Genomic DNA, 20,322 nt, shown 5'->3' with positions numbered 1-20,322 from the left:
CAATCCTGGTTGGGCCCTTGCTGTATCTGAGACTGGGTGCTCAGCAAACAGGGAATTCATGGTCCTGCCTGGCAGAGGAAGGGCTACACAGCCAGAAAAGTTTCACAAAGGATAATCATGGAATCCCAGAAAGGTTTGGGTAGGAAAGGGCCCTTGGGGACCATCTCATCCCACCCCAGTCATGGGCAGGGACACCTTCCACTATCCCAGGTTGCTCCAAGCCCTGTCTAACCTGGCCTGGGACACTGCCAGGGATCCAGGGGCAGCCACAGCTGCTCTGGGCAACCTGTGCCAGGGCCTCAGCACCCTCACAGGGAGGAATTCCTTCCCAATATCCCATCTAGCCCTGCCCTCTGGCAGTGGGAAGCCATTCCCTGTGTCCTGGCACTCCTGATCTCTGCAGCCCTGCAGTTCACAGCTCTCACCCCTTTCTTTCACCACTCAAAACCAATGAAATTACTCTGCTCCTGAAACTTTCAGGCTTCTGGAGATCACCATTAATATGAACAGTGCTGCCCCTGGTCCAAAAAGCCCAAAAGCTGCTCAAAGATCTTCCATTCTCTCCAAAAAATGCAGAAATCTAAACACCCCCACAGGGTACAAACCTTCCTCGCTCCCAGTTCTCCCCATCCTGACACAGATTCCCCACAGGACACCACAGAAAAGGTGACCAAAGGCTAACAACTTCAAATATTTTGAAAAGATGTGTTAAGGAACAAAGGTTAGCTGAAGGTGAATCTAAAAAGAGATGAGTGAAGCTTTTGAAGAGTTAAAAATATAAATCTACCAGAGCTGGAAGTACAACATCCATGGTCCATCAGCTACTTTTCCCCACATTTAGAGAAAAATCCCACTTAATTATTTTTCAGGTTCTACTTCAATTTAGTTTTTAAGTGACAAATGGTATCTGAACTCCTTTTTAACACCTCAAGGATAAAAAAGAATAATAAGGAATTAAGAACATCTGAAACAAAATATGCTTTTTAGCTGGAGATTTCTCCATCTTTTCATGCCTTTGAATTTTCAGCAGTTTATATCTCCTGTTCATGCAGTAGCAGCTTAAGTCACCCCATAAATTTATTGTTACCAAGACAACAAGAAGCAGTTTTAAGCAAAGTAATAAGTGTTTTTCCACAGCTTCTCTCAATAGTATTTCTTCTGCAGGGACAGGGGAATTAATCAACCATTCAGTAGGAAGGCAAGGCAGGTTTGATCCCAGAAGAAGGAGAGCAAAGTTGAGCCATCAATTATAACACAGACAACCTGGTTTCAAAAAACACATAAATCAGCTTTCAGGGAAATAAAAAAATCACAAATTGATTCTCCAGTAGTAGGCCCAAAGCTGCTCCTGTGCAAACTATTGGCAAAACCTCCACTACACATAAATTCCTAAATTTCAGCAGAAGCAGCAGCACAGTGCTGAGCTGCCAGAGGAAGCACTGCTCCATCCCTGCTACCAAGCTACTCACTCAAAAAACTACTAAATCATTCTAGACATGTTCCATCAGCCCCCCCAGAAAACCAAGCTGAAGCCACGCTTTTTAAAAAACAAACAAACAAACAAATCCCAAGATGCCAAATCCTCTTGGACAAACTGGTTTGGTAACAACCTTCAGGTCCTGAATGAAGAAACCAGAGCTGATGTCAGAGGTTAAGTTTTCAATATAGAGTCTAACCAGGGGAATAACTGGAACTTAAACCTTGTTTATAGTAAATCATGTGGATACCAAACCTTAATGATTCACTGCTTCAGAGCTCTGGCCTTTAACAATCAAGACCAGTGTAATATGGCACAGAAGGATCACAAACCATTTGAGGTAACTATTAGTTAATTCTGCTTTTTTTTATAGTGTTTGCTGCCTACTGAATAAACAAACTATTGCAGAAAAATCACACTCGCTTTGGTTGGGCCAAAAGCTTTGCAATTCTACATAAGGCTGATTTTTAGAAGTGGCTTTAGGAAACTGGGAAAAGGACTTTTGGGAGTTTCTTGGAATAACTGCTGAGAGAGGAAAACATCCTGGTGACAGGTTAGTGGGGAGGACTGTAAGAAAGCTTCTAGCCTACTGTACCAATTGTTTATGAACATAAAACCCATCTAATTGTGAAATATGGACTTTTAAGCTTCAGTTCTGCACCTCAGGTACCTCGGTCTGAGCAAACTGGATGTGGGCTCTGAAGTGAGCCCCTCTAAACCCCCAGCCTCTCAGGGAACATCAGCTGCCTGTTGTCTTTCACTGCTCAAGCTGGTGCTGCTGAAACCCCTCACAGTCTGCCCTTTAAAGCCCGCCTTGGGCTGTCTTTATGCTCCCCTCATTTCATCCAAAACCTAAACAGCAAACTCGACTCATCCTGTTCCCATGCCCTGTTTCCATTCAAAGCCCACCAGCAGAGGGGTGAGAGCATCCCAGGAGCAGCAGGATCACTCAGGGTAACGGCAGAGCTGGGCTGACACACCTGAGATCCTCCCTGTGCCAAAGGCAGCACGAACAGGTTCTGCACGTTGCCCGTATCAACATCATTTATAATCCACAAGACAGGCACCCCAAAACTGACCTCCAGAAAGCTCTGGGGTTTTACATAGTTCAGGGAGAGCCACTGTGCTGCCTCTGCCCAAAACAGAGACAGGACACACTGAGGCTAGGTTTGGTACAGCCCTGCCCTCCTGCACTCACTTTTCCTTCTTTATACTCCTGAGAGCAAAATGTCATTCTAGACTGAGGCTCTCAACATCAAAAAGTAACACGTTTGAGGTGGGGCAAGGGAAGTTCTTAATGAGTTTACGAGTCCAAAAGTATCTGTATCAGCTAGATACAATAACTAAGAAGTAACCTATTTTGTAAGTGTGTTACTACAGCAATACACAGTGCAATTTGTGCCGCAGGACAATTTAGGTAGAGATCTCTACCAGATTCCCAACTCCCACATCAGCAGCAGGCAATGGACCACATGTGCAGCTCCCAAATTTAGGGGAAGAGCTCAGAGGGGGAGGAAGAGTACTCCAAACTCCCACGACTGCATTGATCAGTTTTCTATTAACCACAAAAGGAGCCCAAAGTAAGCTGCTCCATTAGCAGATGCCTAAAACTAGGTGAGGTAAATCCCACCCCAAATACCAGAGCTAATGAACTGACAGGCGTGAGTCATGTGTGAGATTTATTTCAAGACGTTGCATTATGTTTACACAGTGATAAAAAAAATACACAAAACTTTCTTCCCAAAACAAGATATATGGATCTTAATTTCATGCACAGGTCAGGCTTTCTTTCCTTAACTCTTGCTTCTACTCCTGTCAGTAATTTCTGAACTCACCAACTACCTTCAGTCACGTGTAAGGGAGAAAGAGTGCTCTCCCATGAAGTATTCCTAAAATATTTAGGAAAATGGGGTGGATTGAGGAGGAAAAACTCATCATCTGGATGTAAATGTGAACTTTACCATCCACCCCACTGGTGTCCTGAACCACCTCCCTCTACCTGCTGCTTCCCCCCAACTCTTCCCCAACGCTGCCTAAAGGCGCCAAAGGGAAGAGAAATTTCCAGGGCACAAGGAAAACCACGGATGGTGGGAATATTGTCACTGGGGAGCAGCGTTACCTCGGGGCCTGTCTGTGTGAACACGGGGCACAGATCTCCAAGAAAGCTGCCTTCATCAGAGCCGTTGCTCAGGGAACAACTTGTTTGCTTATGCAACTCCTGTACGTGCATTTCCCCCCAGCCAGCCCGGTGTCGGCCCTCGCCTTGTTTTCCATCCCCACCGTGGTGCTCCGTGACCTCACCATTCCCAGAAAACAGAATCAAGCGCCCAGAAAATAGAATCAAACACCACAGCAGCTGAAAACCTTTCAAATCAGGGGCTTGGTGGTCCGAATTGTCTGTAAAATACTTCATTAAGTACTTGCGCCGTAAAAATGATATGGAAATGTTCCAGCCCGGGCTTTGCTTTGCTGGTTTCTGCCCCTGTTCCTCCATCCATGAACTCAACAGCACATTTTCCTACCACACTGTAACACAGCAAAGATTAGGGAGTTTAGAGCATAAACATGCTTGAACCCCAAAAAGCAAATATGATTTAAATAAATAACCAAATCACAGGCTTCGCTGTGGCAGTAATAATAGTGTTTTCAAATTGGGAACTGCTGGACTCCAGTTGCACACGTATTTATTTATTATTAGTGCTATATGTCAACTGCCTTTTCCATCTCTGCTGGGAGTGGGCAGGTTTGCCCACAGCAGCTGGGACTGACCCTCCCAAGGTAACACAGTGTCACCAGCCTCTTTTAAGGTTTCAAACGTAAAAACATGTATGAGGGAAGAAACTGGGTTATTTTGGAAATACGTGAGTTGCTCTATTGCTGGAAAAATAGGTTGTCTTACAGGTACATCCTGCTTTATTCCCTGAACCCCATTCATATCCCAATAATGTCCATCACTGTTTTGTCTTGAACTGATTCTCTAGCTCTCGCCTTTTCCAATGGGAAAGCCAACAGGCAGATTGTCTATGGGAGACATGATCCACAGATCCAGTTAGCTGTCTTTATATAAATATTTTCCTTTTGTTAAAAAAATTTGCAAAAATCACCCAGTATTAAAGAACCTCTCATTAAAAGGATTTCCTGAGCAAGTTTATTTAACGTAACCCATCAAAACAGCTCGTAAGGCTTAACCTCGAGCCAGTCGTGGGTTTAACAAGCTTGTGACCTCCAACACAACATCTTTATACCCCTGTCTTGTATTTTACAAGCCCCTGTGTACACACAGAGCCTCCCCTCGGAGCTCTCCCATCTTAATACCTGTGGATTTGGCACACTACCTAAAAGTGGTTAAAGACAAAACCTCCGCGTCTGGCCACACTAAACCCTCCTGAAACCGGAGCCGGTTCTGAGGCAGCCGAGGAGCGGCGGGGGCAGAGGGCTAGGGAGGGGACCGGGGAAGGGACCCGAGAAGGAACTGGGCAAAGGACTCGGGAAGGGACCGGGGAGGGCAGCCAGGAAGGGACCCGGGAAAGGGACCTGGGAAAGGGGCTGGAAAGGGACACGAGAAGGGACGTGGGAAAGGGACTGGGAAAGGGACCTGGGAAAGGGACAAGGAAAAGAATCGGGGAAGGAACAAGGGAGTAGATCCGGGGAGGGGACCCAGGGAAGGGGCCGGAGAGGGGTGCGAGAAAGGGAGCGGGGAGAGGACCGAGGAAAAGACCCTGCCTGGGAGGGCCCGGGGTGAGGAGCGGGCAGGGGAGCCGGGAAGGAATCGGGGAAGGGACCCGGGAAGAGTCCCTGGAAAGCCCCGGGGCAGGGGACCGGAGAGCGGCCCGTGCCCTTCCCCTTGCCTGCTCCGGGCGCGGCCCCCGCTGACCCCCGGCCCAGCGCCGCCCGCACGGGGCCCCGCGGGCCGGGACGCGCCGCCGAGAGCGCCGGGGCAGCCGCTGCCCTCCCCGGGGCCGTCCCCGCTCCAATCTCGGCCGCCGCCGGGCCCTCCCCGCCGGCCCCGGGCCGGGGGTGAAGGTGACCCGGGAGCGCTCCGGGCCGCGGCCGCGCTGCCCGCGGGCCCCGCGCAGGTACAAAGGGCACGGCGGGGCCAGGCCCGCGCCGCCACCGCCGCCGCCACCGCCCCCGACCCTCCCGGCCGGGCCCCGACTCACTCTCGCCGCGGCCGCGGCCGCACCAGGCTCCCAGCACCACGGCCACGGCCAGCGCCGCCGCCGCTGCCGCTCTCGGTCCCATCCCGCGCCGCTGCCGCGGCCGCCGCCGCCCGGCGCGAATCAGAGCCCGCGGGGCGGGCGCGGGGGCCGGGCCCGGCCGAGCATCGCCGGTGGGAGCCCCCGCGGAGCCCCTTTATAGCGCCGGGCCCCTCCCTGCCCGCGGTGTCGGCCCCGGCCCGGCGGCCCCTTCCAGCGCAGGCCGGGCTGGCGGCGGCGCCCCGGCCAGTAAACAAGGGGCTGCCCCCGTCAGCTGGGAGCCGAGCGGGGCGGCCGCAAGAGGCGGCGCGGAGCGCGGGCACGGGACGGGACGGGCCGGGGGAGGAGCAGCGGCAGCGGCAGCGGCGGCATTCAGCCACCCATCATCCATCCATCTACCCATCCTCCATCCATCCGCTCCATCTATCCGTCACCCATCCATCTGTCCATCCACCCACCCACCCGGGTCGCCTGTGAGCCCTGCTGGTGCTGCCCGAAGAGCCGCTGCGGCCGCGGTAGCGTTCAGAGAGTAAAACGTAGGATTTGAGCAGCCTCATCTCGCTGTGGGTTGAGATGGAAAGAGAGAAGGGTTAGGTTAGAGATTAGGAAAAAGATTTTTACTGTGAGCATGGGGAGGCCCTGGCACAGGGTGCCCAGAGCAGCTGTGGCTGCCCCTGGATCCCTGGAAGTGTCCAAGTCCGGGCTGGACAGGGCTTGGAACAACCTGGGATAGTGGGAAATGCTCCTGCCCATGGCAGGGGGATGGAATGAGAGGATCTCCAAGGGCCCCTTCCACCTCAAAGCATTCCATGATTCCATCTCGCTGACAGCCCAGGCTGAGAGCGGGGCTGCTGCCCTGGCTGTGCCCATATCCCTCCTCCTCACAGAAAGGAAGAATTGCCCCAGAGCTACACAGCGCTTGGGGTGAAGGTGCTGCCTACCCACTGGCACTGCTTTCAGTATCACAGAGCCCAAAGAGCTATTGCAAATTTCTGGTTCTTTTTCCAGTGGGATTCACCATTTGGTGCCTTTTTTAATCATCTCTGCTCTGCACTCGCGCTAAGCCATGACAGTACGTTTCCTGGCAACTTCCAGTAATTTTATCTGGCTCTTGCTTTCAGCCATCTCTGCGAGACAAATGAGTTATAAACTGCTGGAATAAAGCCTTTTTTTAATTAAAAAATGCTTGGCAAATAGACATTCTTTAAAATCTTTCCCCCACCATCTTTAGCTTACAACAGATCTCTCACTTCTGTATGACACTAAAGGCCCCTGGCCAGGCCAGCGGTGACCAGCAGCTGATTGTGCCACAGTTCCTTTGTCTGGACACTGAGTTTCACTGTGAGTTTACCCTCTGTAAAATACTTTGTGTTGCTTTTCCATGTAAAGAAGTGCTGCAGTTTTCCCAGAGACACAACACAGTGTGAATGAGAGGAGGACTGGTCAGTGAAATCATGACTCTGCTGGTGTGATTCACTCCCTGACGTTGGTTGAGGTTTCCCTGCTGGACAGGGTAATGCTGGCGGCCTGATTCGACCAGCGTAAGCAGGATTAGCTGGGATGGTACCTGTGCAACAATAACTACATCTTGGTATTTGTAGACCATTTAAATGCTGAGATGAAAGGCTCTGCTTAAGTGGGGATGCTTTCTCTGTCATCAGCACAGCAGATGTGTGTCTGCACAGCACAGGAGCTGTTGATTCAGCCCACTGGTGCGTCAGAACCACCGTCATGGGAAGGCATTTTCCCCATTTCTGTCCTTTATTCCCAAATCCATGCAGCTGCCTGGAGCTAACAAGTGCAGAGAGGCCTAGAACCTCACTCATTCTGGAATACTTCAGGAAGTATGGGCAGCTAAGGAATGGAAATAAACAACAAAAGTATGCATTCTCTGCTTGTAAATTAACCTGCTTTATGACTGTAGACTTTGCATAAAACAGACAGAGCCAAACATCACCTGGACAGCTCAGGCCATGTGGAATTTCTACTGTGACTGCAACAGCAACCTGCTCTTGCTTACTCACTTATGTTCTCATTGCCTTTCATGTAATAATGATATCAGCTTACACATTGGCACACGAGGATTAAAGGCTACAGATTTATTATCTTCCCTTAAAATACTATTTTTAGTTTCTAATTACTGATTAAGAACATCAGGGTGCAACCTTTCCAGCATCTTTCCCATACATTCACTGCTACATATTCATCACGCTACAGTGCACTTGGTTTGCAATCAGATAAACCAACAGGAGCAATGTGGGCGCTAAGAAACTAAGCCAACACCTGCTTACTCTTTTTTTTTTTTTTTTCTAATAGCTGCAATGCAGGCTCTTCTCTAATTCTTGATTCAAGAAGCTACTAAAAATCAATAGTTTGATATATTAAATATTGGTAACACTCACATTTCTTTCTCTCCTCTACAGATGTTTTATGGCTTTGTTAACATAACTTGGAAATAAGCAGGGATAAGTGTCTGCTATGAATTCTGACAATTACAACCCATGGGGGTTCAGATTTGAATCCTTCTAAGAAAATAAGGACAGAGAGACTTGCAATAGAGTGTATCCTTCTGTTTGACCCTACAAATACTTATTTATTTTGGTTAGGTCCATTCCTTACTTAAACCATGGAATTATTTGGGTTGAAAGTTACTTTAAAGCTCTTTCAGTTTCACCTCCCCTGCCATGGGCAGGGACACCTTCCACCATTCCAGGTTGCTCCAAACCCTGTCCAACCTGGCCTTGGACACTTTCAGGGATCCAGGGGCAGCCACAGGTGCTCTGGGCACCCTCACCACTCTCATAGGGAGGAATCCCTTCCCAATATCCCATCTAACCCTGCCTGGTGTCAATGGGAAGCCATTCCCCCTTGTACTGTCACTCCAGGCTCCTCTCCAAAGTCCTACTGCTCTGTCCTACAGATGCTTCCACATCAAACCAACCTAAGTGTGTCAACTTCCCAACAGATGCCTCTTTCAGATCAATGCTGCTTGGAACTGAAGTCCTTGGAAGCCCATCCAGGACCACCTGCAGGAACCACCTTTGCACAAACAGGGAAGGAAAATGACTTTGTAAAGTAGCTTGAATGTTGCAGCAGTGACATCCCTGTACTGACATAAGTGCATGTGGAGAGAGAACACCGCTCAGCTCCCAACCACCAACACACGGAGCTTGCTGAAACTTCACACCTTGAAAACTAAATATATCTTTCTCTCTATACACTGGAACCAAACACACGTGGGTGGGATTTAGGCTGTGCGTCTTTAGCCATACAAATTAAAGTTCCTTGCTAATTAACCAGCCTGGGAGTAGTCAAGGAACACAAACTTTGTGCCCAAAAGGAGCTTTCGAGCAGTTGACTCACCAAGAAGGTTCATCGGTACCAATTCTGTTTTAAGAACTAAACTGCTTGAAAACCAGCTCATGAGTCAAAGCCCACAGCAGCCTGGAGCTGAGGTCAGAATTCTCACTTTCTGCTCCACCAGCTCAGGGTGGCCTTCTCTTAACAGCAGGTTGCAACTGCCTGAGTGAAGAGTCAGCCCATGGCTCGGGTTGCTCTGTTTTTATTGATTTGCCAGGCACATTTTCCTGCTCACTCATTTCTCACCAGGCAATTTGCACCTTATCCAGCCTTCTGTCCTTTGAAGAAGCAGCAGAGCTGCTGTTGAAGCTGACAACACCCAAGTCTCTGCATCACTGGCAGGATGTTGCTGTGAAGGTTTACGGGATTGACTTCTCAGTGACTAAACCTAAAGCTGAGAGTACGGGAGAGCTGACCTTGGAAAATTATCTCATCCTGTTTAGAGTCACACAGAACCATTTGCCAAATCTCTTAATATAAAATATTTCACGTCATAGATTGACAGAGTTCCTTTCTTACCCTTCCTTCCGTCCACACCAAATCCGATAAGTGATTTTTCTCAGTGAGAAGGCTCAGAGGATGGAGATCCGGTCACTTTATGTGCTAAGGACACAAGTCTTGACTTTTTACTGTTGAAACAGGAAACACTGTCAGATCCTTCTGGAGAATTCTATTGTTAAATGAGCAAATACAAATTTTTGTCAGGGTGAAAATGGCAGAGGGCATCTCTCTGCTACATGCAGGTCAAAGACCCTGGAGATGAAGGATGCAAATTCCAGCTCAGCAAATTCCATGGCCAACTGCAGCACTACCTTGTTTTAGCCCTTTTTTGTCCAGTTTCTGGGTTTCTGCAGTTTGATGTTTGAACACCATAAAGGCAACTGCAATATTCTACTCACTCTCAATTCCTTGTCAGAATATTTTTGGGTCAAAGCACAAAAGTTTTCAACTTGAAAGAACCAAAGTACTGTCAGCACTCCCAACCTGGGTCTGGCGAGCAGGGCCCAGATGTGAGACAGCCGGACAGCTGTGGTGAACCTTCAGCCCCCTGAGCCTCCTCATCCTCCATCCTTCCCTACAGCTTCTGCCATTCACCTCAGCCAGCCCCAGGTGTGTTTTGCACAGCTGCTGCCAGGCACCCTGTTCTCCATCAGCCACCACGGGCAGGGCAGTGGCCACAGCCACAGCCACATCCCTGCCCCCAGCATGGGCATGCCTGGTTCCAGCCCAGCCACCGGCTACACCAGTTCTGGTCCACATCTCACTGCCAGCCCCTCCTTCTCTGGTTATTTCCTGACACTAATGCCTGTTTTTGTTGATGCAGAGCCTAATTTGGGGGGAGCGCTGGCACTCTGGGCAGCACCAGGAGTTCACAAACCCTGGCTCTGTGCTCCGCGCTGCTCAGGGGCTGCGTTTGGGACGAGCCAGAACTCCCAGTTCCCGTTTGATAACCGGTTTGTTCTGTCGCTGGGAGACACGCCCTCTCTCTGTAAATGTTACAAATCAGGCGTATCTGATCCATTATTCACTAACTGCTGCTGCTTCCCACTTCCAGCTCCTATTAGAGGGAGCGCTCATGCCAGAAATGTCACGGTGGCATCATGTGACAGGTGGTATTGATTTAGCATCGTTGGGGTTTAATGTCACTCTCGTTCAGTGGGACACAGCCAGTGCACACTATTCTCAGCAGTGGGGCAGCTCAGGACAGGAGCTCCCAGCCAGCCCCATGCCAGGCCCTGGGACTCAGGAATTATATTGGGAATTCTGCTGCAGACCACATTTGAGTATGTGCTCCAAGCTGCTGTAGCATTGTCAGTACAGCTTTTATGATTCATACAATCCCAAATGGTTTGGGTTGGAAGGACCCTAAAGCCCATCCAGTGCCACCCCCTGCCATGGGCAGGGACACCTTCCACCATCCCAGGCTGCTCCAAGCCCTGTCCAACCTGGCCTTGGACACCTCCAGGGATCCAGGGGCAGCACAGCTGCTCTGGGCACCCTGTGCCAGGACCTCCCCACCCTCACAGGGAAGAATTTATTTAATAAAAGAAACTAAATTGCAACTATAAATCAGTAAGATTCTGAGGTTTCATGGCAGGTTTACAGCAGACAAGGGAGGTGACTTGTTTGGTGTCACACAGGGGAGTAGAACTCTTCTCTCCCCACTCCCTCCTTTTCACTCCTTACAGGATATTCCCTTTTGGCAGAATAGCTGCCAGTTTGGGGATGCTGCACAAAGCCTCTCAAGTCTGATGCACAAAGTGTAAAGAGAGCCCAAGGCAACACATGACCAAAACCTGGGACTGCCCAGGCACAGGAGCCACCATATCCAGCACTCTGCTCCTGCCATTGCTGCACCCTCACCCACAGCCTGTAAACAATCCTTCCAGAACATCCCATCTGCCTGTGACTGAGGACAATGCTTAACACTGAGCCTTATAACACACAGAGTCTCTGCCACCAAGGATGTTTGCCAGAAAAACTCAGACTGACCCAGAGTCTCTGCCGCTGCCAGACTCTGAATCGGTGCATCCACTGGCCTGACATGACCCAAAACTCCAAAAGATTTTTGGTTTAATTTTCCTTGCTGTCTCAAAGTAGGTAGTCTGCCAAGAAGCCAAGCAAGGCCCAACCCTGTGCCTGATAAACATCTCTCCATCTGGATTTCCCAAGCTTTTGGGAAAGTTAAGCAACTCTCACAGAAAGTGATTTCTATACATAACATTATTCTGTGGAGACCTGCACATCAGAGCCCTGTGCCACAAAATGGAGCTGAGGGCTGGAGCAGCAGAGCATCCACCACCCCCCACAGGTTAGTCAAAAATAAAAACTGTCATTCATCTGGGAAATGTCACAAAGCCCTGAGTCATTGTTTATTCTAAATAGCACCGGCTCTCGTCTTCAAAGTGGTGTTGAATGACTCCAACTGCTAAATGAACTCGAGAAAAGCAAAAACAACCACCCAGCTTTTGTGTGCAGGGGTTGCTGGCTGCTGAGGCAGTGGATCTGGTGGGTTGGGGGAAGAAGGGAACATTCCTCCACCTGGGAAAGAATCCCCAGGAAGCAGAGGCTCAGTGCTCAACTGCCACTGGAGATAACAAAAGGTGTTACAGGGTTCAATCCTGGCTGTTCATTCAAAATAACAAACACCCATGAAATGTTAATGGTCAAAAGTTAAGTGGTGTCTGAACTTCACTCCATGCAGACTTCTTTGTAAATCAATTGTTATGACTTGGAGGGCTGGATGTTTTCTTGGAGACAAGCTATTACTAGCAGTTCCCTTTCATGTCTTTCCAATTGAAAATTTCCTAATTTATAAGTGCCAAAAGGTTACAGGCAACCCATTTTGCTGATAGCAAAATTCAGTTTTAAACTTGTCTGCAGTGATGCACCAAATCTTTTGCAAGCTAGGAAAAAAAATTTATTTCAATTAATAAAGAGGAAAATGTTATGGAAGATGAAGCATTAACGTTGGATCCCAAAATCTCACACACAAAAACCATTCCAGCACCACATTCAGCCTTTAAGAGAAGAGCTCAGCACTGAAATGCCTGCGGGGAAAGTAGTAAACAATTAGAATTGAAAAATAATTTGGTGACACAGCATTGACTAATGAAGCATGGTGAAATGTCAAACATTAGATACAGTTGAAGAAAAACAACTGGGAAAAGTAGAAATGTCTATAAATTGATTGCTACAACTATAAATTTCTCTAAAGTTCAAGGCAAGTTACAAGTTTGAACAGAAGGAGCATATCACAGATATCCAAGAAGCTGGAATGAAAAGTTGTATCCCGTAATATAATTATTAATTTAATAATCCATAAGTGAGTGGCATACTAAATTGCAAACATCCTGTTAAATGAGCAGAAATACTTTGTGTAAAAAATGTTAACTGTCTTCATTAAGAGAGATGGATTTGTACAGAACAGAGTACAGCTCCAACACAGAGCCTGGTGCTTTTGGGATGTGCTCAAAGCAAACCTGGATTTTCCTAAGAGCCACATTGTAACAAACAGTTTTTCCCCCACTTTGCCCTGACCCCTGGCTGCTGGGATCAGCAGCCAAGCCTGGCACACCCAGCAGGTGGTTCTGAACCAAAGCACAGCCAGGGTCACCTGCTGCCCCACACACCTGAACACCAACACCTTCCAGAGTACAACTCCACAAACACCAGCAGGGATGCAGAAGGCTTTGCTTTCAGCTTACCACAAACACCTACAAAGACTCTTAGGCTGTCACACAAACCCTGCTTTACTGCAGTCTCCAAGTTTTTCTAGCAGCAGCATTTTAAAAATATTAGTTTATTTTTTTCTGTTTTAGTGAACTCTTAAGACAACATTTAACAGGAACAATTTGTCTCAAAAGGAAAGGCTGAATATTTGTTAACTATTATTTCCATCTTGAAGACACCACCTTCCTTTGCCCTCATCTTACAGTGCAAACATGTTTGCACAGGTGAGGTCTGTGCCACCTGCAGAACTGTGTGTACAGTTCTAAGGTTGCAGGGTCACGGTGTTTCCTTCACGCAACGGCATCAACAACAATGAGAAGTGAGAACATTTGCACATACAAAAGAAAAACAAACACTGCACAGAAAGCAACTCCAGTCCTATAATAAGTCTAAACTGGAGAAGATGGTAAAGTCCAAAGTCCCAAATACCCATCTGGGAAGAAGGTGAACCTGAGAAGAGTTTTACCTGTTGATACTCTGAATCTGACTCTGAGTCTGAGCCAGGCAAGCACCTGAACAGCAGAATTCTCTTCCTACACCTGCAGCTGTTTATGTACAGAACTGAAATTAAATATCCTGTTGGCAGCAAGCTCCTAGGTCAGTACAGAAAAGCTGTGAAGACAGGAAAGAGTGTATGACTTCAACTGTTATTTAAATTTCCATTGACTAAACACCTTTTAGGAGTTGTAACATTTGTCACAACCACATTAAAAATAAATGTATTTATCCACTAGAGAACTTGTTAGCAGCTCTGTGTAAATTCTTATAATTACCTCAGCTCTCTCCTCAACAGGCAACAATAGACACCAAGTAAACAAGTATCTGAGTGTGGAAAGCCTTCCTCATGAATCCCTCCACTGCCTGCACAAGAAGACATTGCAAGGGTAGGCCCTCAACACTGACTGGAAGAGTTCTCACACCAGCTGGGTTTCTCACTGCCCTGCAGACAGTTTTGAATAAAACTAAATAAAATCATTTCAGTTTGGGGAAAATCCTGATGAAGAGAATCATGCTGATGAATATAAAACAAACTACAATTAGCATTATCCACAGCAGCCAGTTGACTGATTTCTTGGCGTGCTGCTCTAGGCGATCAGATTCATCCTTGAGCTTCTCAAAGTTCTGGTCTGCCATCCTGAGGGAGTGTGACAGTGTCTGTGGAGCAAAGAGAGCAAACAGTGTCAGGCTCACAGCTGCCAGTTTCCTCCAACAGAGAGAAGGTTCAGTTGTGAACAATAGCAGACAGGTGTTGCCCCCAGTCTCCCCACTCCAATCCCACCTGGAATTGAGCTACAGGATTTCACATATCAGCACTGGGTTGCAAAACTGAGGGGTTGCAGCTCAGCATGCACTACCTGGTTGTCCTGTTTGATCACGTTCTGGGCAGCCAGAGTGTTGTTTTTGAGGCTTCGAGCCAAGCTGAGCATCTCCTCAGCCAGCTTTTCCTGCATGTCCTGGTGGTGCTGCAGCACAGCATCCAGCTCCACTGCCGACTGCTTCTCATCTGATGCGAGGCCTCTGCAAGAGCATAAGGGGAAAAAAAGGGATTCATACTTCCCTGTGGGGCAATCTCACAAGTTTTCCTCAGACTTCGTGACTCTACAAGACGACAAGGCCTGTTAAGTCAGCTGAAGACACTACATTTTGGTTTTTACCAGCAGACACTTCACAGAATTTAAAGCATATCTGGGATTTAAAGGTCATTGGGAAAACAGTTCCCAAAACACTGAGCACAGGAATGAGAAATTTTTACTTACTTTCGCTTCCTTATGTTCAACTCCTCAGAATCTGACAAAAAAAAAAAATGTGTTTAGCACGTTATAAACTCCCATGCAATCATAGGCTGAAAAAACAAGTCTCCTGTAAGGGCTTTTTGGATATCCAAATGCTACTTAGCTTCTACCCCAAAGAACACGGGTGTCAAATGCTTACCTGCTTTCTGCAGGGAAAAGAGGACACCCAACATCAAAAGAGGGGAAAAACCCCAGCTGAATCATATCCCTCAGGGCAGGGTTTCAGCCCATGTGTCTTGGTGTTCTTTCAGGACACGTTAGATTGGCCCAGCTCCAGCCGCTCTAACAGTAGCCATGGAAACCTCAAATTAATTCCTCCCAGTTCCCTACGTGAATAACATGGTTGCGTATTCCAGAGGAACTGAACAACACCTACTCAAAGCACCCAGAATCACATGATTTGCTCACAGCAGAAGGGAACAGGAGCAACAATAAATTGTCCCTGCTAATTCTGTAATTAGAATGTCTGTTTCTGCACCAATGCTACAAAAAGAGGTTCCTGCAAGTCCCTGCTACCATTGATAACAACACCTCTGCTTTCATCTGTCAGGGTTTTTGGTTTAGTTTGTTTTTAAAATCTGCTGTCTTGAAAGGAAGTGAGGCACTAAATTAAAAGCACATTTTGGGAAATCTTGAACACCTGACCTTCCCTTTCCCCTCTCTATAAGGGGACTAAAGGTAGGCTAGGTTGACTAAAGGTAGAGGACACAACAGATCAAACTTACCATCAGTAGCCAGAGGATCCTGGGAGGAGAAAGAGAACCAAAACAGCAGATTACAAAGGGTCAGTGACAAAGGCCTGGCAGAGCACCTTTGCCCAGGATTTAGAGATAAAAAGGTAATTCCCCACCCAGCCTGGGACACTTCTCAGACACAGCCACCCATGGCAGCTGAACACAACCAAGACAATCTGTAAAGTATCAGCAAAGCAGCACTGAACATACTGTGCCAAGCAGCTCACTCCTCATCTGGCCTGTGCACCGCGCCTTGGTCTGCAGGTGTACGGTTTTGGTGGCTGGGGTTCTCTCCTTGGCTGTCGTAGGGGTGCGGCCAGGGGCCAGGAACTGGTTTGCCAGAGCCTTTTCTGTTGAGGAAGACTGGGAGTGGGGAGAAGCAATGAAAATTCATGGATATCACATTCTGCAGTGTGAGACACCTGACGTGTGACCAGCAAGGATGAGGGTGCAATCCCACAGCTGCTTTCCAACAGTGAAGTCAGAGAGAACAGCAGCACTGACTGCACCCCACTAACTAAAACCAAGCTTAGTGGCATTTCACAGCTCTCCAGGTGCACTTGGGACTATCCAAGAGAGGTGTCAGGCCTGAGGGACAGTACCTGGCCCTGCATGTCACAGCAAAGGAGTGAGAAAGATGTAAGCAATGTGTACTTTGATTTTGAAAAGAAGTTTCAGATTTCATACAACACCTCCTTCAGATTTCTATACAATATGAATCCAATATACTGACACAGGCTTTTACAAGAACTGTCTAGTAAGATTCTAACAACTGTTATTTTAAAATGCATAAAAGTAAACATAGGAACCAAGCAATATGGTGAACATGAGCACAGGACGCTGAAGTCTCCTCAAGCTGAACTAGTAGATCTTACCAATTTTTCAGCTTCTAGGAGTCCCTTTAGGAAGTCCACTTTGCGAGAGTATTCATTCAGCAGTTCGGGAGCTGGCTTGCTATTGGAATTGAAAGATAATAATATGAAAACCAGAAGTTACCAGCATTTTCTACTGTTCTACTTTCCAAATAAAATTTTAAAAAACTCACTTGGGTTCTTCAAAGAAGCAGAAATAGCCTCAGATTGGGAACACACTTGCAACCCTCTGCAAATCACCTTTTGCAAGGCAGCTATTGCTCGGGGCACAGGTTATTTCCACAGGGAGCATGTACACTGCTGTGGTGTTTGTGGGCTATGACTGACTTACAGGTAGGAGATAATCGAATCACAGAGTCATTAATGTTGGAAAAAACATCCAAGGTTGGAAAAAACATCCAAGGTCACGAAGCCCAATCTTCGACTGAATCCCCCCATTCCCACTAGACCATATTGCAAAGTGCCACATCTGCTCTGTTTTTGAACACTTCCAGGGATGGTGACTCCACCAGTTCCCTGGGCAGTCTGTTCCAGTGCTTTACCACTCTTTGAGTGAATGAATTTTTCCTGGGATCCAGCCTGAATCTCCCCTGGCACAGCCTGAAGGTGTTTCCCCTGGAGCACAAACCCACAACAGCCACCCAGGGGCCGAGTGCTCACCTGGACTGCTTCTTCAGCTCCCGGAGCATGTCCTCCAGAGCAGCCACATACTGAGGACAAAAACAAGCCTTTAAGCGACAGCATTAAGGAGCAACACCCGGTCCGGCAAAGGCTAGGGGCTTAACACCACGGCGCTCCCCACTCTGTGACTGAGGGCCTGACGCGGTGCTGGGGGACAGAGGAGAGGGAGTAGCCCGGCGGCCTCACCTCACCTTCTCCAGCCGCCACTCCTCGGGGTCGCGCCGCTCCGCCGCCAGCGCCTCGCACCGGCTCAGCAGCCGCATCAGATTCAGCTCCAGCCGCGTCGCGGCCATGGCGGCACCGGAACTCGCCTCAGCGCCGCGCGCCATCTTGGGGCGGGGCGCGGGGCGGGGCGGGAAGCGCTGTGCGCTCCCCGGGTTATTTAAAAAAAGCGAAAAACTATCCTAAACCACCCCAAAGCCGCCCGAGGCGCAGGGGCACAGAGGCGGCTGCGGCTCGGAGCCGCTGGGGCAGCGCTGAGGCCGAGCTGAGCTGTTCCCTCACTCCAAGCTGGCGCAGCGCCGTGAGGGGCCGAGGCAGGGCCGCTGTGGATCGCAGCTCGCCCTCAGCTGTGGGAGCTCCGGCTGTGCGCCAAGAGCATCAAAACCCTCCCCCGTGACACCACAGCCTCGCCGGGGCTTTCACTTCCCCCGTCCTTTGCTCCAAGAGCACCAAAATCCTCCCCCGTGACACCCCAGCCTCGCTAGTGCCTTCATTTCCCCCGTCCTTTATCATAAAAACAGTACCCAGAGTAAAGGCTTCCTTGGGAATAAATCGCTTGTTAGACAGACACTGATAAACTGCCACATGTATTTTTTAAAAGTGCAATGTTTTAATAAACGTTTTTATACATGTTGGTCTCAGTTAAGGCTATTACCACATTAACAGTCCTGTAAACCATAGAGAAAATTGTCATAAAATCATACAAAAAAATTAAGGCAACACACATTGACCTAAACTTGCTGTTGGTCCCATGAGAGTCCATTGTAAGGCAAATGGAAAAGGCACGGCAGCGGAATGGGGGACTTGTTTCCTGTACACTCAACCCATGGATTTGACTCAACATTAAGTTTTACTTTCTTTGCAAAGTTTTAATTTAAAGTGGAGAGTATTTGCTTTAAACAACCTTGCTTAACCCTTACAGTACTGTACATTTCCAGGCTGCCTTACCCGCAGCCACTTAAAAGACCGTGAAGAAGTTCACAGCCTTCAAAGGGTTAAAGGCAAAGCTGTGGTCAACTTCAAGAATAGTCCAGAGAGCTGAAGAATTTCACTTCTCCACACAAGGAATGTGAGAGTAAGGGTCCGAGAACCTGCGTTTGAGTTTTGCTGTGGGTTCATATTCATCCACGAGTTCCTGAGCGTGGGCCAGTGCAGACCCTTGTGCAATGTACACCGAGTGGATGCTGTCAGTGCGCCTTGCTGGCTGCTCCCTCCATCGCACCATCTGAGACTCTTCCTCAGCCAAAACCTTGTCCTGGGATTCTGTACATTTGAATATCCCCGGAGGAAGTTTTATGTTTGCTGTTGGCATCACTGGAGTTCGACGGGGCACTTTAATCTTGGACAGTGTTAAGGAGTATCTGCGCCTTGAAGCCAGGGGTGCAGAGTAAGAATTTGAAGAGGTTTGCGGGAGAGAAGGCACTTTGCAAATGTCTTTGGCAGGCACGCTGGAGCTCTGAGCACAGCAGTGTAATCCAATAATTGCTTTAAAGAAACAAGATACTTAGAGACTGATAGCAGGCATAAATGTAACTCGACACAAGCCGCTGTGACCAGATAATGTTTGGTCACCTGGCTGTACGCAGTGAAAGATGTAGAATAAAAAAAAGCACATACTACCTTAATACTGACCTTCGGTATCCATCCGGCCTGGTTTGTCCTCCAGCAGGCTCTCTGTGCTCGCTGAGGTCTCCGAGTCCACGTTTTCCTCGTCGGAGCCTCGCTGGTCAAGCTCAGGTAAGCGGTAAGTGATGTCCTCCCTGCATCAAACAGAGGCTGCAGTATTCAGCCAGGACAGCGCCTCTGACACAAGCAACTTTATGCAGCTCATGTTCAGAGGTAAAGCATGTAGTCATTAAATATTAATGCTTAGAGTATTTTCTCTCAGCTAGTGCTTTGTATTTTCCTTTTCCCCCTCACAGAGCCCTACAGAACAGAATTAGATCCTTTCAGACAAAAAGTATCCTGCTTTACTACCTGTGTTACCTCCAAGTGGAAAGGATATGGCCTATCCAGGTAAAGGGGGACTTACTTTTCTTCTTTTATTGACTGTATGCGATCGATGAGAATCTCCTTCTCCCGGTTATTGGCTTCAGAAACGTCCTCCTCTTCATGCACAGAGTCCAGCTCTGAGGTGCCACTGTCACTTCCTTTGACCTGAGAGCTTTTACTCTGCAAGACAAATTCACATGTAACACTTCTCAGTCACAAGCAGCTACACCAGTCTGTAAGTTTCAGGGTGGAAGACAAATGAGTATGTCAAAGGAGAGGCTGATGGAATTGATGAAGAGCTGTTAGTTATCCATACAAATGTTTCAAAAAGTAAGAGAAAATTTCCTGTTCACCTGATCTCTGAGGTTTTATTACCTTTTCTGATCTGTCAGGCTCAGCTTAGTTTTAGTAGTCACTTATGAGTAATATTATGACATCCAACGTAAGTTACAAACAGTGTCTATAAAATACTGGGTGATGACAGAAGAGGCCAGCAGCCCTGCATGCAGTCTGGGGAGGAAGTTACACCAATACATGCAGTCTTGACTGTTCAAAAGAGTGTTTAAAACTGAGTTACAAGACATGTAAGTATTTTAGTCATGAAACAGTACCATAAGAAAAACCCATGCACTGGAGCCAGGCAGTTGTACATACCAGCTTCCCCTCGTAAGGGGAAGAGAACCCAAGTTTTACAGGCCACAGCTAGAGAGAGATGGAGACCAAATTCACTGTATGAAGCCTCTGGTCAGACACAGTTCAGTT

At 48.0% G+C, this 20,322-nt stretch overlaps 3 protein-coding genes and 1 long non-coding RNA gene across 13 annotated transcripts in view; all 4 read right to left on the bottom strand.

The window, feature by feature from the left end:
* The window catches only part of INSR (insulin receptor), a 56,409-nt gene extending 50,472 nt beyond the window's left edge, over window positions 1-5,937 (bottom strand). Inside the window, exon 1 of the mRNA XM_085040661.1 lies at window positions 5,638-5,937. Within this exon, the coding sequence (XP_084896787.1) occupies window positions 5,638-5,719 (82 nt within the window). The 5' untranslated portion in view covers window positions 5,720-5,937. The remainder of the gene's footprint in view (window positions 1-5,637) is intronic.
* An 890-nt stretch (window positions 5,938-6,827) lies between these two features.
* Window positions 6,828-11,095, bottom strand: LOC146426260 (uncharacterized). Its single transcript, XR_014846200.1, has 2 exons — window positions 9,553-11,095; window positions 6,828-7,240 (listed from the first exon to the last, which is right to left on the bottom strand). It is a non-coding gene; the product is annotated as an uncharacterized LOC146426260 (long non-coding RNA).
* A 778-nt stretch (window positions 11,096-11,873) lies between these two features.
* On the bottom strand, window positions 11,874-17,698 carry USE1 (unconventional SNARE in the ER 1). Its single transcript, XM_085040236.1, has 8 exons — window positions 17,538-17,698; window positions 17,326-17,375; window positions 16,669-16,747; window positions 16,004-16,156; window positions 15,785-15,803; window positions 15,024-15,054; window positions 14,622-14,784; window positions 11,874-14,421 (listed from the first exon to the last, which is right to left on the bottom strand). Exons 1-8 carry the CDS (start codon window positions 17,673-17,675, stop codon window positions 14,239-14,241), a joined length of 816 nt encoding a protein of 271 aa, XP_084896362.1. The 5' UTR covers window positions 17,676-17,698; the 3' UTR covers window positions 11,874-14,238.
* Window positions 17,699-18,156: 458 nt separating this feature from the next.
* Window positions 18,157-20,322, bottom strand: part of MYO9B (myosin IXB) — a 41,980-nt gene continuing 39,814 nt past the window's right edge. For 7 of the 10 annotated variants that reach the window (XM_085040689.1, XM_085040696.1, XM_085040694.1 and 4 more), the window contains 4 exons: window positions 20,215-20,262; window positions 19,601-19,740; window positions 19,201-19,328; window positions 18,157-19,053 (listed from right to left, as the gene is read on the bottom strand). In XM_085040689.1, coding sequence (XP_084896815.1) covers window positions 18,617-19,053; window positions 19,201-19,328; window positions 19,601-19,740; window positions 20,215-20,262 — 753 coding nt within the window. In that variant the 3' untranslated portion in view covers window positions 18,157-18,616. Of the gene's footprint in view, window positions 19,054-19,188; window positions 19,329-19,600; window positions 19,741-20,214; window positions 20,263-20,322 lie in introns of all 10 variants that reach the window. The other 3 variants (XM_085040693.1, XM_085040697.1, XM_085040699.1) reach the window with 2 other exon arrangements.

This window comes from Lichenostomus cassidix, chromosome 28 (genome assembly GCF_008360975.1).
Source record: "Lichenostomus cassidix isolate B80296 chromosome 28, HeHo_3.0, whole genome shotgun sequence".
In the NCBI taxonomy this organism is placed as follows: domain Eukaryota; kingdom Metazoa; phylum Chordata; class Aves; order Passeriformes; family Meliphagidae; genus Lichenostomus; species Lichenostomus cassidix.
Note: the sequence above shows the minus strand (reverse complement) of the source record. Positions and strands in the feature narration are given on the sequence as shown.